General features: G+C 37.0%; 1 protein-coding gene and 1 long non-coding RNA gene across 8 annotated transcripts; one reads left to right on the forward strand and one right to left on the reverse strand.

The window, feature by feature from the left end:
• The first annotated feature begins 170 nt into the window (after nucleotides 1-170).
• LOC113341539 lies at nucleotides 171-1,177 on the forward strand. Of its 2 annotated transcripts, none has more exons than XR_003355977.1 (3): nucleotides 171-225; nucleotides 910-1,030; nucleotides 1,122-1,177. It is a non-coding gene; the product is annotated as an uncharacterized LOC113341539 (long non-coding RNA). The 2 variants fall into 2 exon arrangements; XR_003355976.1 differs by having other exon boundaries at nucleotides 1,118-1,171.
• Nucleotides 1,178-6,310: 5,133 nt separating this feature from the next.
• On the reverse strand, nucleotides 6,311-10,708 carry LOC113341521. Of its 6 annotated transcripts, none has more exons than XM_026586367.1 (6): nucleotides 10,511-10,708; nucleotides 10,042-10,080; nucleotides 9,675-9,856; nucleotides 8,961-9,012; nucleotides 7,478-7,657; nucleotides 6,311-6,900 (listed from the first exon to the last, which is right to left on the reverse strand). In XM_026586367.1, the coding sequence occupies exons 1-5, from the start codon at nucleotides 10,517-10,519 to the stop codon at nucleotides 7,646-7,648; spliced, it is 294 nt and encodes a 97-aa protein (XP_026442152.1). In that variant the 5' UTR covers nucleotides 10,520-10,708; the 3' UTR covers nucleotides 6,311-6,900; nucleotides 7,478-7,645. The 6 variants fall into 6 exon arrangements, 2 of the variants coding, with proteins under 2 accessions (XP_026442152.1, XP_026442151.1); XM_026586366.1 differs by having other exon boundaries at nucleotides 7,478-8,213; XR_003355963.1 differs by lacking the exon at nucleotides 9,675-9,856 and having other exon boundaries at nucleotides 7,478-8,213; nucleotides 10,511-10,617.
• Between the last annotated feature and the right edge of the window lie 6,357 nt (nucleotides 10,709-17,065).

Below are 17,065 nucleotides of genomic sequence, written 5' to 3' on the forward strand. Positions count from 1 at the left end.
GACTATATATTAGATCTAGATGAATAATCACATTTTTTGTTCATTTCGTTGCTAGATTCGATTATGCCACTTCCATTTTAGATGTTTTAGACGTGTTTCAGTTCTTTTTTGTATATGAATCAACAGTACGTATATCCCGTACTGATAGAAACTTAGTTTATTTTTGAGAAGAAGAAGAAGATGCATCGTTATGATTTACGACGAGAAGATTGTTTGTGTTTCCAGGTATGTATATTAACAATGATTTTCGGTTTCCATTCTATTTTTTTCGTAGATTCGTTACTAGTTTTTCACATGCAGCTGAAGTTTAGATTATGAATCAGCAGTACATATATGATGTACTGAAAAATTATGCTTTAATTTTGTTATTTTTGTAGTTTTTGATATTTTTCTTCTTCGATCTAGAAGTATATATATGGAATATTGAAGAAAAAAAGTGTTTCGATTCTGGTTTTTAGAGATTCATTACTTGGTTTTCACATGCAACTGATTTTAGTTTCATTTTGGTTGTTTTGATATGCTTTTAAGTTGTTTTTGTGTATTAATCATCGGTACGTATATGATATACTGGTGGATTTTGATGGAACAAGTTCAGATCTAAATAAACAATCATGTTTTGTGTTTATTTCATTAGTAGATCTGATACTTTTATGGTTTGTTTTTCAGTTTTCTTTTGTTATTATCAATTGTTGATAAACATCACTGTCCAGAGTTCGTCCTAAATTTTATACTTCTCTTGTTGTTTTAAAATTTTGTGGGGATATAGTTGATGAAAAGAATGTACACAGTTGGGTTTTGCTTAGATTTGTTTATAGACCTTCTTTGATTCATATGTGTAGTATTTGAATTTTATGTTTGTTAGTGATGTTGTGAAGTGTTTGATGAATAAGTGTTCTTGAAATGCATTAGAAGCGTTGGGTATCTTTAGAGAGATGAGAATTGAAGGAGTTAAATTGGAATTGCATGACTGTATCTTACTCATTGCTGGTGCTCCACTTGGTGAAGAATTGAAGGGGATTTTGATTCATGTGTATGTGCTCTTCCTCTTATGTGGTCTTCCTCTTTTCTGTATTTCCTTTTAAGATTCATGATACAATTTGTATCTTATCTATCACAGACAGGTGAAGGTGGGAACCCGTTCTGCGTTACTCAACTTTGGATCACCAGTGGATGCATCTTAGCTATATAAATTACTCCATGCCCTTCATCCACATCCTCATTAGAAGAAAAATTAGCAGGCAGAGGTGCACCTGGAACATGTATGTTGCTCGGATTTTGTTGCTTTTTTCATACATACCAAAATAAATAGAATAGTAGCTTGGTGCATCTTCTCGATGTTGTTTACTGCTCTGGAACTGTTATCCTCAACTGGATAGATAGACCTCACCCTGTGTAGTTTCTTAAATGCCAAATGGCCTGATGTAGGCTCATGGGCATGCAGATAAGTAAAAGGTTAGCCTAATATTTACAGTTAGATAATGTGATTTTCTTAACTGATACTATTTTTTGAAAGCTTTATCGTTCTCCCAAAATCATGTAGACCTCTGAGGCAGAACAATTCTTTTTTCTACCACAAGTTTCCTGACTACCTGCTGTTGTGCGATATTGTTGTCTCACTGGAATACCCATTTCTTGCTTCATGCTACAAACAGACACCACCTGATACACAACTGTTTTTTTCACCCTTAGTCACTATGTGGAAATGATAATCTATAGAGTCACAAGACTCATAAATTGTTATTATCAATTGTTTTTCAGTTTTCTTTTGTGTATTACCTATCAGTACATATATGACGTTTTCTAATTTATTTATCATTGATTCTTACAGATTTGTACTCTACCTGGAAGCAGTGCAGCAAATATGTACTCGAATTTGTAAGCATTCAGATATATAATCGGATTTGTAAGCAGTACGACAGATATGTACTCAGATTTCTAAGCAGTGCGACAGATATGTACTCAAATTTGTAAGCAGTGTAGCAAATATGTACTCGAATTTTTAAGCAGTGTACCAGATATGTACTCAAATTTGTAAGCAGTGTAGACACACACGTTTGGTAGTAATGGGCATTATGGACATTTCCATGTTTTAATTAATTTTGGACCTCCGGATAAAAAAAAAATTTGGTTGGACCCTACTATAAATAACTATATGGGCCTAGGACCAAACAAGAAATTTTCCTTTAATAATTAGGCCAGGCTGCCCGGCCCGACCCAATTTACACCCCTATTGTTGCCTTCTCCATCAGCATATTCCTTCTCTCTGCATCATCATGACGTCAAGTCATCTTCAGCGCGGTCATATCCTCCGACGACGGAAACGTCAGCAGATAACCGGCGGCCGAACCAAATTCCGTCCAGCCATAGTTGGGGACTTTACCATGCATCACGGGTTAACTTATTACCATGGTCGTTGATTATTTCCTCCCATGTCAGTTGTTTTGGAGGATTTGTGCACCCCAGCTGAGCCGAGCTGCGGCAACACGAGCGTGTCAAGCCAAGACAGGATTTCTCCACCTCAATTGTTTGTGCTTATGGATGTTTCTGCCCATTGCTTTAATTTGGGCATTATACACTACTTTGTGGGCTTAAGCCCATTACACCTGTTCCTTGGGTTTGGTCTTTTATACCAATTTGCATAGATAATAAGGGTATCCAACGGACGGACGTGGTCACCTGCATCCAATCCGTCAAAGTTGCGGATTTGGAGAATCCAACCGTGTCCGGTCCAATCACCCGCGGATCAACAAATGATACGGATCGGATGCGGATTAACCGCGGATTTAAAAAAAAAAAAACATAACGGAAAACAAAACAAAACAAAAATGTTAAGTTTAGAAAATAGAATTTTACCACAAAAAATAGTTAACAGTTAACACAAAAGAGTATTGTGTTCTTTTTTATGGAAACAAAAAAGTACTAATTATTACGACAACGGAAGGTAAACTATCAAATGCAACAACAAGTCTGGTGCCAAGCTAATGGAACTTCTGCTGCCAAAAAAGAGTCCTTGGATTTGAATACTAGTTCATTCAATCCACAATAGATATGTCTAGAATTTCCTTTAAGATTTGTGTCGCATCAGTAAAATGAGAAGGAGACAAGGAGTTATAGAGTAATCAGTAAACAGTTGCAAGTTCCTGTCATATTTAGTGTCATTTATGCATTGTATCATATGCAAACTGAAAAAGGAAAGGTTAAGATAAGTAAAAGACTTTTGAATATTCCATTCAGATGTGTTGTACTGAAATGCTATGTACAAACACTATTTTCTATATGTAGCTACTTTTCGAGGCAACAAAGAAGTCTTCATTTGCTAATGTCATCACAGCAATGTTCAGGCACAAAAGAAGACTAGGTAGTCTGAAATACCATATGACTACTTCCAAAGATATGGTGAAGCATGCGAAATAAATTACATAAAAGATGATAAAACCAAAAATGCATGATTCGAGGTATTAACATATTTCACATACAATGCTTCAGAGGAAGTGCATGCATCATTAGGCTCTCAGTAAGACATAAGATCGACATTTATTAAAAAAAATTACATACTTGAAGCCATCTACAAACAAATTGAACACATTGGGTAAATGAACACAGCAAGGACAACACATTCTAACTCCAAACAAATATAAAACAACTACCATTCAAAATCAGAACAAACACAACAATGACTACTCCCATGTATATGCACCGTCATTAACAGTAGTGTTCGACAAAATGAGAGCATATCAATTGAAAAAATGGGGATTTAACAACCACACCCAATATTTCGCTTAGCAATCTGTATGGAAAAACTCCAATATACTTTTAAGAGAATCAACTAGTCAGTCATACTCAATCTTAATAAAAGTATATCAAAGAGTTATATCTCACTTTCTCGACTCAATACTTACTCAAGCAAATAGAAATCTTCGAGTCTAATTGAATACAAGAGAAATCACTTGAACGGTACCAAAGACCAATGCTCAAAGATCAATCAATTTCAATCAACAACCAAAGGTTGGATTTCCCAATTGATCGATTCAACGCACAACCTGTGATATTTCAATTATATAACAAAATATAGTGTGGAAAAGAAATAACACAGACACCAGAAGTTTTGTTAACGAGGAAACCGCAAATGCAGAAAAACCCCGGGACCTAATCCAGATTGAACACATATTTTATTAAGCCGCTACAGACACTAACCTACTACAAACTAACTTCGGTCTGGATTGTAGTTGAACCCCAATCAATCTCACGCTGATCCAACGTACAGTTACGCTCCTTATGTCTCTGGTCCCAGCAGGATACTACGCACTTGATTCCCTTAGCTGATCTCACCCACAACTAAGAGTTGCTACGACCCAAAGTCGAAGACTTTAATAAACAAATTTGTATCACACAGAAAAGTCTACGGTAATAGATAAATTTTTCTCCCACAGAAATACCTACAAGTTTTTGTTTCGTTTTTGATAAATCAAGGTGAACAGGAACCAATTGATAACTCGGACTTATATTCCCGAAGAACATCCTAGAATTATCAATCACCTCACAATAATCTTAATCGACTAGCGAAAGAAAATATTGCGGAATCACAAACGATGAGACGAAGATGTTTGTGACTTCTTTTAATCTTGCTTATCGGAGAAATCAATCTCAAGCCAATCTTACGATTGTACTTAGTACAATAGAAACAGCAAGATCAGGTCAGGCAACTACAAAGAAAATAGTTGGGTCTGGCTTCACAATCTCTTGAGATCCTTGATAGAATCGTTATGAAAACGAGTTAAATCCTTGATAGAATCATTAATTCAGGAGTTGTGATCCTTTCTTGTGCAAGCATCTTCTTTAGAACCAGCTCTTGAATTGACTCATGTCCGTGAGTGTCTTCCTCCATATCAAGATGTACAATCTCTTGAGATTTTGCAGAGTTCTCCATATAAATTTTTCAGGGATGGAATAACACAATATAAAGTATATATATATATATATATATGTGTGTGTGTGTTTTTAAACAGGAGAAAGAAACTCTTGTTATGGAAACCCTATGAACTCAGAGGAGGAGGACATGACGTTTGAGGACCGGCAACAATAAAAACATAAACAACAAAAAATATTGTACAACACACTTGAGCATTTCCAAATCATCATCCTTGCACCTCTCAAGCTAGAAATAAGGATGAGCATACCTGGAATCAGGTGGTAGAGTCAGAAGTAATCTCACTACGATCATTTAGGAAGGAGTTATACACATCATCTGAATGTTTGACCTTTGTGTTTTTGCTTTTCGTCGGTTGACTTTCATCCCAGATGAGTAGAAACCAACCTGTTTAACATCTCCGTCAGAAGGATTTCTCCGAGGACAAAGTCTAGGATCTCTTGAGATTGGTTCAAGAGGATCAGGATACAGAGAGATCCATTTTCTAGGCTTAGATTTACCAGACTTATTCTTATAAACACAGGTAATGTGTTCATTAATGGCACAAGGATTTTTACCATTGAGATGAACTTGTAACCTGTGACGATTTCTAAAAAAGAGATCATTTTTATAAGGTTTCTGGTATTCTGTGGGCACGGGATTCACTGTAGATGTCATCAGACGATTTACTCCATTGATGGTAGAAATAAGCAAATTATGGAGATTATAGATTTGTTTCCTCCTAGCAAAACAATGAATAGCATAATGATTTTTTTTCCCACATAATGAACAGGTTTGTGGAGGAGAAACAATAACTGGAACCTGTTTTAAATTCATAGCGTATCAGAAGTTTGCAAGTCACCTAATCTTTTCTTGAGAAACTCTTCTTTTGAAGAACATTTCTTCATGTGATGTAATTCAGACTGAGAATTAGTCAGTACCGAAGAATTTCTCCTTAAAATAGAGTTTTCCTTTTCCAAGAATTTGCATTGTTCATGGGCTAGAATAAGGGATGCACTTAGTTTCTCTTTTTCGACACGGAGTCTGTTTAGATCTGATGAATGTGCCCCGATCAAACGTTTTTCTCTAATTGAATCTTTCTTGACAATATCCTCAAGAACGCTAACCTCACTACACCAAATCAGAGATTTTGTTACAGAAATAAGTGTGACATTTGATTTATTATCACACTTATTAGTGTCATAAATATGGTGTTTTTCTTTTGTTACACATTAGAGGTCACACTAAAAAGTATGTCAATTATCTGGCACATATAAGTGTAACAATTTAAGCTGTAATTACGAAAAAAAATATTTATTTTTATTTTCCCACCCTGTTTTGGATTCATACACCCCCTATTGTTAGATGTGCATAATACTAAAAAATGGCACCCAAAAGTTTTAATAGAAAATATAAATTAAATTAATAAAAAGACATCTGTTTCAACATCCACTGGATGTCCCCAATACACTCTTAAAACACTAAACAATAGAAACTAACAAATTATTATAAATTGAAAATAAACTCTACCTAATAGTACTAATCTGTAACAAGGTACACAATGTTTAATTTATAAATTGCAGACGCTTCTTATGCCATATTATCCAACCACCAACAACATAAGAAGATAGCTTATAGAAGTCATCACCTTGAGGAGGGTCCCAAATTGGTGCAGAATCATCGTAGATGCATTCTATGCGAACTTTACTCTCGTTCTTTTGGACAATTCTGTGGTGACAGACCTCACCTTCCAAACCGGTTACCACATATCCAGCTGCAACTATTTTTCCATTCATGTCCAACAAATTCACATAACCAGAATTGTCGAAAGATTGTGGCTCTGACATGGGATCTAAATTCCTGGTAAAAGAATGATTTTCTGGAGTGAAGTCAGGAGGGAACTCAGGAGTGAACTCAGAGTTAGGGGTACAAGAATCATCCAAGATTGTTTCTTCGCTTTTTGGATGGTCACTGGATATATTTTGTGCCATGACCTGTAATGCAGTAGTACACAATCGACATAAAGTCATAAATGCTTCAAGAAGAAAAATATAAAGTCGTCATATATGATGTGTATTATCATTAATCATTTCTTAGAATCCTAAAAGTTAACCTGATTATAAATACTAAGAAAAGGCTAACCAGTAATCATGGGTAAGTTAGCTTTTAGGATTATACAGAACAGATCAAAAAAAAAAAAAAAAACAGAGAAGGATGAACTGAATTGTGCCAAATGTTAATGGAAAAATAAGAAAAGATTTCTAGTCAAAGTAGCCAAGATCTTACATGGGAGAGACTACCAACCTACAAAAAGTGTATGCCATTCCATTTGAACTTTCAGTTCACACGCACCAACATCACAACTTTCACTGATTGTACTAAAACAAACCCTATGAGAGTTACAAGGTTGCAATAATTGAAGTACAAATTTGATATGGAAGTATACGGTTGCAATAATTGAAGTACAAATTTGCCTAACACGTTGATCTTAGACAGTGATATAAAAGATAAGGCAACAATGAAAACCAAAGAAACAGGGTTACTATCATAAATTGCAAGAGTTGGGTTTACCTTTTTCAGTCCGGTGACAGGAGAGTTGTATTTGTTAACTGTAGAATCCTGAACAGCAGCAGTCAGGAATGCTTGCTTAGCACGCTTCGCAGAAACGCTGGAGGAAAAGCCACGTAAAGACCTTTTACCCTTATCTGGGCCATTGTTTTACCTTTGACAAGATAGAGCTCATGGAATTCCCTGAAATGCCATACATCTTTTTCATATTATGAAGTTCAACAACTGCAGATAGATTTGTATGGTTACCTTGATGGTTAGGGTATAGTTTCTCTTCTGCTAAGACCTTATATTTCTCATATCGTTTTCCTAAATCAGGTTCTGCAACTAAAGATTCTAACTGAACTGCCTCGTCGCTACTAATGCCATCATCTGCCATTTCATGCACTCCAAATGCAACATCAACCAATCTTCTCATTTCAGGCACACCTTCCTCCCTATTTGGTTCGCTGATGTTTTCCTCTTGGACTGAACCGACTGTGCTTCTATTAGTTGATTTCTCACCATGAAAGCCCACATACGGTACCTCTTGTCTATATCCTTCTCTAATAGATGTTGCCTAACTTTTTCAATTTCTAGATTCTTTCTATTTCGGCACTTATTACAAGGGCAGGCACATATCGACTTCGAGTAACCATATCTTACAGCAAAACTGATAAAGTATCTAACCCCATCTCGATAAACTTTACTAAAAATAACACTTTCATCCATCCAATCTTTTGGAATCACATCTGACTATCTACAAACCATTAAAAAGACTAGGTAACTATACATAACAATGTCATGGAGTTTTAAAATAAGTACAGAGCAAAAGAAACAAGGATTGTGCTTAATCGTAAAGACATTATTCTCATGGATCTGCATTAAAAACTGCACTATATGCCTTTTCAAGTCTTATACTTAAGTAATAGCTATGAGATTACATTTCTTGAAACAATTTGCATAAAATCCTAGATATTCAGACAACAACCATACCACAAAAAGCACACGATACAGAAAAGGCATAGAATCCTAGATATTCTTGAAACATTATTCTCAGAATACACAACTAGTATCGTAAGAAATCACAACTCATTGATTCAGTTTCAAGAAAAACTTAACAGTAGAAAAATCCATTCAATACAAAACATGAACACACTGTTCTCATGGATCTAATCACCCAACAAACAATTATAATATGTACAAATTATATCTTATACATTACATATAAACATATTTGATCTACAGAAATGCATAAAAGACTTAACATTTCTTAAGAGTTTGCTTATAGTAGAGCTACAGATCCACAAAAAACCTAACTTTTCCTAAGAAATTGTAAGAAACCAAATTGTTCATTTAGAAACAAACAACAACAATGAATCAAACCCAGAATGCTTGCATAACAAAAAAGTCACAAGAACATATTCACAAAATAACAAGTTAACTAATCGACTACATAACAAAAATCATCATCAAAAAGAGGAATACAGTATTATCTCAAACTGACCTGATCTGATTGCAAATGAATCCCTGAAATCGCACCAACTGTTTCTTTCAACCTGAAATAGAAATTAGGGCAAACATCAATTACATTCCCAGAAGAATAGTGAAGGATCGATTAGGCAGAAAAACAACTATAATAGTTTATAAACAATAATCAACATTTTGAGGACAAAAACTACAGCAGAGGGTTATCATCCAAAAATGAATCCTTTTATCAACACATCATTTTTCCATAACACTATAACACCGGCTAAGCCACATTTCAGTAAATCAAAGGAAAGCACTGATCTGAATACCATAATACTATCACTTCAATATGTTATCATCAATAAGTGTGGTCTCAACAAGTTCAGGATAGAGATGAGTGGTTGTAATCCAAATTCCCCGATTATTTCAATCTATTTTCTTTAGATGTTGGAAATGATTATGTCCATAACAGTATAACACAGCATTTCTTTTCATGCATAACAAACAAAGCAGTAATAGCATCCTGGAAGCATATATAAGACAAGGTGTAACATAACCCCATGCATTAACTCTGTCATACGCAAAATTAAGTTCTATCTACATGATGCAACAACTTATTATGCTCCCATCCTATGTTAAACAACGGAAACCCACACCCACTTACTTCTTTACTCTGGATCATGATCATATACTATCTTATTGATATAGTTGTTTAAACTAAGAAAAAAAATGCTGGAATTTGCATACTAACATCGATCCACCAGGCAGATACCATGGAGCTCGGAGATCTAAAAGTGCAGTAAAAGACACATTCCGGCGAAAGCCAAAGCACTCATGGAAGCTATCATACGGGCCAAAACAACTACAATTGCAAGTTAAGCAAGCCAAAGCACTCATAGTAAAGCTACAAATCCACAAAAATCCCAACTTTTCCTGAGAAATGTAAGAAACCAAATTGTTCATTTAGAAACAAACCACAACAATGAATCAAACCCAGAATGCTTGCATAACAAAAAAAAAGTCACAAGAACATATTCACAAACTAACAAGTTAACTAATCAACTACATAATAAAAATCATCATCAAAAAGAGGAATCACAGTGTTATCTCAAACTGACCTGATCTGATTGGAAATCGCACCAACTATTTCTTTCAACCTGAAATGGAAATTAGGGCAAACATCAATTACATTCGCAGAAGAATAGTGAAGGATCGATTAGGCAGAAAAATAACTATAATTAGATTTAGAATAGTAATCTACTGAAAACCCTGACAACAATTTTATCTGCAACTAAACGAAATCCCGATCTGTTAACAACGTATCTGAAAAATTAAGGTGGAATAGTTGCGAAATCTCATGATTTGATGAAGAACACAAGAGCAGTCAAAATCTTCCAGAAGAAACTAGTCGAAGATTAGGGTAGAATAGTTGATGAAGAACACAAGAGCAGTAAATATTAGGGTAGACTAGTTGAGGAATCTCATGATTTGATAAACGAAATCAAAAGCTTCTTTTGTTTTTCGAAGGGAATTTTTTTCTTACAGAAGAAATATTAGATGAATAACGGAGATTACGAAGCATATTACCCTGTACATAAAAAAAATTCGGGAGAAAGATTATTTTTTTTTGAAGGAGATTACGAAGAACTAGAAGTACTGAAAAATGTGAAAAATAATTGATAATGGAGTGAGAGACAAACGTACCTCGATTGAAGATATTATTATTATTTTTTACTCTTTGATTTTTTTTTTTTCCTTTAAGTTTTTAATATATAATAACCGTGGTGATCTAAATTATCGGAGTAAAATCCATAAGGGTGGGAAAATGTGATATCTCAAGTATATTTTAGCGGTAATTATTTTGCTGCAGCGGAAAATTTATTTCCACTTATTTTTATTTTATTTTAATACTTTTCTAATCTTTTTTATTGGGATGGATAATTTGTCACACCATTAAGTATAGTAACATTAATTAAAAATATAATTATAAAAAGATATATTGTTACACTTTTTAAAGATGTCACACCTATTTGTGTTACAAAATATGTCACACATATTAGTGTAACAATTCAGTGTTACAAATTACTCCATTTGGTGTAGCGCCTTTTCACGCTGTAGAGTAGTTTCTTGAAAAAGTTTTTCGATATTCTTAGAGAAAGACTCAATGATATTATAGAGTTCCCGTTCTCAATCAAGAGACTTTCCAAATTCATCAATGAGCTGAGCATGATTCTGAAAATCAATAGCCTCAACAGAATTTTTTGAGATTCTAGTGAGCTCCATTTCAGCTTTTGCGATAGTGTCAAATGTCTCATTAGAGGGACTGATATCAACATTTGATATAACTACAGTTCTACCTCAGGATTCGGAAGAATCAGCTAAGGAGTAATCCTTTGAGGTGATCCCAAGACATTTGGCATAGTTAAAAGCTTTGGAAGACATCTTGGTATGCGTATATGCCAGAGATGATATTTTGTCCACAGATTCAGATTGCTACAAACACAAACTTGTAAGGTCTTTAAACGTGTTTGCCTGCTCTGATACCAATTGAAAAGTGAGAGTCTAACAACCACACCCAATATTTCGCTTAGGAATTTGTATGGACAAACTCCAATACAATTTAAGAGAATCAAATAGTCAGTCAGACTCAATTTTAATAAAAGTATATCAAAGAGTTATATCTCACTTTCTCGATTCAATACTTACTCAAGCAAATAGAAATCTGCGAGTCTAATTGAATACAAGAGAAATAACTTGACCGGCCAAAGACCAATGTTCAAAAATCAATCAATTTCAATCAACAACCAAAGGTTGGATTTCCCAATTGATCGATTCAACGCACATCCTGTGATATTTCAATCATATAACAAAATATAATACGGAAAAGAAATAACACATACACCAGAAGTTTTGTTAACGTGGAAACCGCAAATGCAGAAAAATACTGGGACCTAGTCCATATTGAACACACATTGTATTAAGCCGCTACAGACACTAGCCTACTACAAACTAACTTCGATCTGGACTGTAGTTGAACCCCAATAAATCTCACACTGATCCAAGGTACAGTTGCACTCCTTACGTCTCTGATCCCAGCAGGATACTACACACTTGATTCCCTTAGCTGATCTCACCCACAACTAGAATTGCTACGACCCAAAGTCGAAGACTTTAATAAACAAATCTGTATCACACAGAAAAGTCTACGGTAATAGATAAATCTGTCTCCCACAGAAATACCTACAAGTTTTTGTTTTGTCTTTTGATAAATCAAGGTGAACATGAACCAATTGATAACCCAGACTTATATTCCCGAAGAACAGCCTAGAATTATCAATCACCTCACAATAATCTTAATCGACTAGCGAAATAAGATATTGCAGAATCACAAACGACGAGACGAAAATGTTTGTGACTTCTTTTAATCTTGACTATCGGAGAAATCAATCTCAATCCAATCTTACGATTGTACTTAGTACGATAGAAACAACAAGATCAGATCACGCAACTACAAAGAAAATAGTTGGGTCTGGCTTCACAATCCCAATGAAGTCTTCAAGTCGTTAACCTACAGGGTCTCGGTAGAAACCTAAGGTTAAAGGAGAATGGACTCTAGATTATACAACTAGTATCACACAGGAGGTATGGGATTAGGTTTCCCAGTTGCTAGAGTTCTCCTTTATATAGTCTTTCAAATCAGGTCTTGCAATCTAAGTTACCTTGGTAACCAAGCATTCAATATTCACCGTTAGATGAAAACCTAATTAGATTCAAGCTAATATTTTCCAACCGTTAGATCGAAACTTAGTTTGTTACACACAAATGAAATGCACGTTTATTTAGGTTTGTGTAACTGTACCCAAACATGTACACTTAGTTGGTTCAACAGTAGTTAACCAAATGGTTAGCCATATGAGCACTTTCATATCAACCATATTATTCTTTACCATAACTAGTTCAAATGACTCAAATGAACTAGTTAGAGAGTTGCTCAATTTCTTAGATCTTATAGAAGTATACAAGACATAATCAAAGCAAAAACGATTTGATTCACTCGAATCGATTCATGAACTTTATATCCACGGTTTGCAAATATGCATTCCTTAGTTTATATAAGTTTAAGTTCACGAATAATCGTTTTTAGAAAATAACCAACTTAAGTACGCATACTGGTCCGAAGACTTAAGTACCCGGAATAAGTTTGTTTTCAGTTCACAAACTCCAGCAGATTTTCACGGGACGTGAACTTCCGATAGTGCGCGTACTGGTACGCGGACTTTAGTTCCGGTTTTCCTGAGCAGCAAAGTACGCATACTTTGGTTCAAGGAATAAGAATTTACACACGTACGAGTTATAACACAATGTTTATATCCAAAAATGGTTATATATTTTAAACTCTCATTTCAATCATTGAAACATTCTTAGAGGACGTTATATAGTTGTTGTTCACAAACTATTTTTCGTCAAAGCAATTATCAAGTAATTGAAACTTAATATGACTTTCATCACTAGTAAAGATGAACTTGGCCAAAGCGAAAGCTTACCAAAATAGATAAGCGAGATAAACTTGGCTCGAAATAGCAAATGGGTATAATCAAAGTCTATATAGCAATACGACTTTTGTCTCAAGATAGGAGATAGAGTAGATAGACTTTTGAGTGATAGATAAATTCAAGTCTCCACATACCTTTTAGTCGATGAAGTTCCACCAGTTCCTTGAGTAGTTCTTCGTCTTTGTATGATGATCGCCATGGAGTCTAGAGCTCAACTACACTTTTTATCCTAGTCCGAGACTTAGCTGTAAGTAGACTAGAAATCAAGACTTATAGTTTTGATCACTAATATTGACAAACATGCTTGAGATAACAACGCATGCGAGTTCGACCGAGCAGTGCTCTAAATTAATGACCAACAAAATTTGAATAACAAATTTTGCCCAATGATGTCTTAGATGCCACTTTAAAGTTTTCAATCATTTACATTTAAAGTGTAGGAGCATAGAGGTGGAAAAGATATATGATACAGTAAAAAGAAATTTTAAGAATCTATGGAACTCCTCCGATAAATAACAATCAGTGAGCACTATTTCCACAGAAGAATATCATTCAAAGTCTAAGATACTGTGAGCGTAAAATCTATATGCATGTTTTACATTTTCGAAATATCGTGTCACTAAACTCTACACTTAAAACAACGACTTTGGTCTCTTCAACCCCCTGCCTAACCCATAAATGGTTTAACAATCTTATAATATCCTAAATATGTTCATGGAAGCTGTAGTGCAACTGAATTCCTAAATCAATCTACTCAAATTCGTTAAAACAATATCCTTACCAGAAAAAAAAATATTATATGGATAACAAAAAATTAACAAGAAAGCATAATAATGTGAATTTACTTGAATATTAGCGCAATATGCAAGCTTGGTAGCAGTATCATAATAAGACAATCTCAACATATAATTCAGTTTTTTTGCTTAGCCCTAATAGATAATTCCATAACCCTAGAGGAATATTTGGAAACATCTAGAGAGATTATTGTCCAAGTCACACAGGGGATATTCTGGAATATTTCGGGTGGCTTACAAGGCAAGTAAGCACAATGATGTTTATCTCGATACTAGGGTTAAATCGGAAACTGAAATGTATAAATACTTGGGTTCACAACCCTAACAGGTATGCAATCTTCTCTACACAATCTCATATGAAAAACTCTAGCTAACTTAAGTATCAGAGGGTTTTTTTCAGGTGCGCCCCTAACACTGTTCACGTGAAGACACAGGTTGCAGTTCAATCAACAACCTAATCATCATCATATTCTTGTTTAAGTTAAAAATATTTTACTGTACAAACATTGGCGCCGACTAAGGGGATGATAATGAAAGCTAGTCAGCACCAATGTTCATGTTTGTACCCAGAAATATTTCTAGGCACATAACACAATCGATTTGGTGATGATGATGAAAACTAGGTGTTGATGGTGGTTTTTAGCTTAGGGTTAAAATCGTAAAACTGTACATCCGACATGACATCACTATGACCATTAGTATATTTATTGAATCAATCAGAACGCTTACATAAGAATTACCGGGGTATCTTTTTTCTACACGGGTCATGTTCCACGGCAGAACCCTTAACATTGACTAACATCACCTAAACCCTAATTCTCATTCTACCGCGCCAAGGAATGCCAACCATGCCAGACGCACCACTGTGTCAATGGAAAACCATGCCAGCCACATCTACCACGCCAAGGCATGCCAACCATGCCAGCCGCACCACTGTGCCAATGGCAAACCATGTCAGCCACATCTACCGCGCCAAGGCATGCCAACCATGCCAGCCACACCACTGTGCCAATGGCAAACCATGCCAGCCACATCTACCGCGCCAAAGCATGCCAACCATGCCAGCCGCACCACTGTGCAGCCAATGGCAAACCATGCCAGCCACATCTACCGCGCCAAGGCATGCCAACCATGCCAGCCGCACCACTATGCCAATGGCAAACCATGCCAGCCACATCTCCGCGCCAAAGCATGCCAACCATGCCATCCGCGCCACCATGCCAATGGCTAACCATGCAGTCACGTTTCCATGCCAAAGCCACGCCGGCCCCGCTACATGTTGTCGGCTGCTAAAACGAAGGGTTGCAACAATCAACGGCCACCCTTCCATCTGAGATGCAGATCTTAGCCGTCCAAGGTCGCCAGCCGACGCGTGGTAACCTTTGGCTCAACGCCAAGCCCCAATTTTGGCCGCGCCCAAACTAATGCCAAACCCTAGATTTTTGGCCACGCCTAAACTATGCCAAAATCCTGGTTTGGCCACGCCTAAACCATGCCATGCCGGCCTTTCCTTCACGGCTTCCAAAACGAAGGCGTGCAGCAATCAATGACCACTCTCCAATCTAAGATGAAAATCTTAGCCGTCCAAGGTCGCTAGCCGACGCGTGGTAACCTTTGGCCCAAAGCCAAAATCCTAGCCTGGTCACGCCAAAATCCTAGCCTGGCCTACCGCCATCCCTCCTGAATTCTTCCTGGTTTTTACTGTCGGGCTGTTTTCACCACCTAAACGAGCTCAAAACCTAAATATTCCCGCGTACGAAGATGGAGAATTCTTTTCCGGTCAGATGGAGGGGCGGGCCATCAAAATCCGATTCCATATGCGAATTCTAAGGCGATTCTAGTAAAGGGCGCTAATTAGGGTTTCGGTATGTCAAACCCTTAATTAGTTTGGTCGCGCCTAAACCGCGCCAAGGCATGCCGAACATGCCACAAGTGCCAATGGCATGCCAATCCGACGCACCATGCACCAATGGTATGCCAAACCCTTGGCCCTACTATGCAAAGTCGGCCGCACCATTCAGCCTTGGCCCCACTATGCCAAGCCGGCTGCACCATTCATCCTTGGCCCCACTATCCCAAGTAGGCCGCACCATTCAGCCTTGGCCCCACTATGCCAAGCCGGCCGCACCATTCAGCCTTGGCCCCTCTATGCCAAGCCGGCCGCACCATTCAGCCTTGGCCCTACTATGCCAAGCCATCCGAACCATTTTCCTTGGCCATACCATGACGGCCTTCCCCATGCGGCTACCAAAACGAAGGCGTTCGACGATCAACGGTCACCCTTCAATCCCAGATGCAAATTCTAGCCGTCCAAGGTCGCCAGACAACGCATGGTAACCTTTGGCCCAAAACCCTAGTTTTGGCCACACCAAACCGCGCCAAGGCATGCCAAGCCACATGTGCCAGTGGCACGCCAACCACCTTGTCGCGCCATTCCATGACGGCCTTCCCTATGCGGTTACCAAAACGAAGGCGCGCGACATCAACGACTACCTTTCCTCTTAAGATGCAAAATCTCGACCGTCGAAGGTCACCAAGCCGGCAAGTCTCCCAAGCTCGACTTTCTAGACGACAATAATATGCTACATATTTTCCACGAAAACACTCGAGACATCAACGCATATCACAAACTGGGGGATCCTCTTTGTGTGTTGGTTTGGCAGTTTACAGCGTGCGGCGTACACTACGCCCGTTATAAGAAAGTGTAATAAGAATGAGGAGGTTAGTAAACATGGGAAGTAATGGTGAAACACTTTCTTTTATGGAACATCAATTCCAAGCGTGATCGGTCATCA

Source organism: Papaver somniferum, unplaced genomic scaffold, assembly GCF_003573695.1.
Source record: "Papaver somniferum cultivar HN1 unplaced genomic scaffold, ASM357369v1 unplaced-scaffold_3, whole genome shotgun sequence".
Lineage (NCBI taxonomy): Eukaryota > Viridiplantae > Streptophyta > Magnoliopsida > Ranunculales > Papaveraceae > Papaver > Papaver somniferum.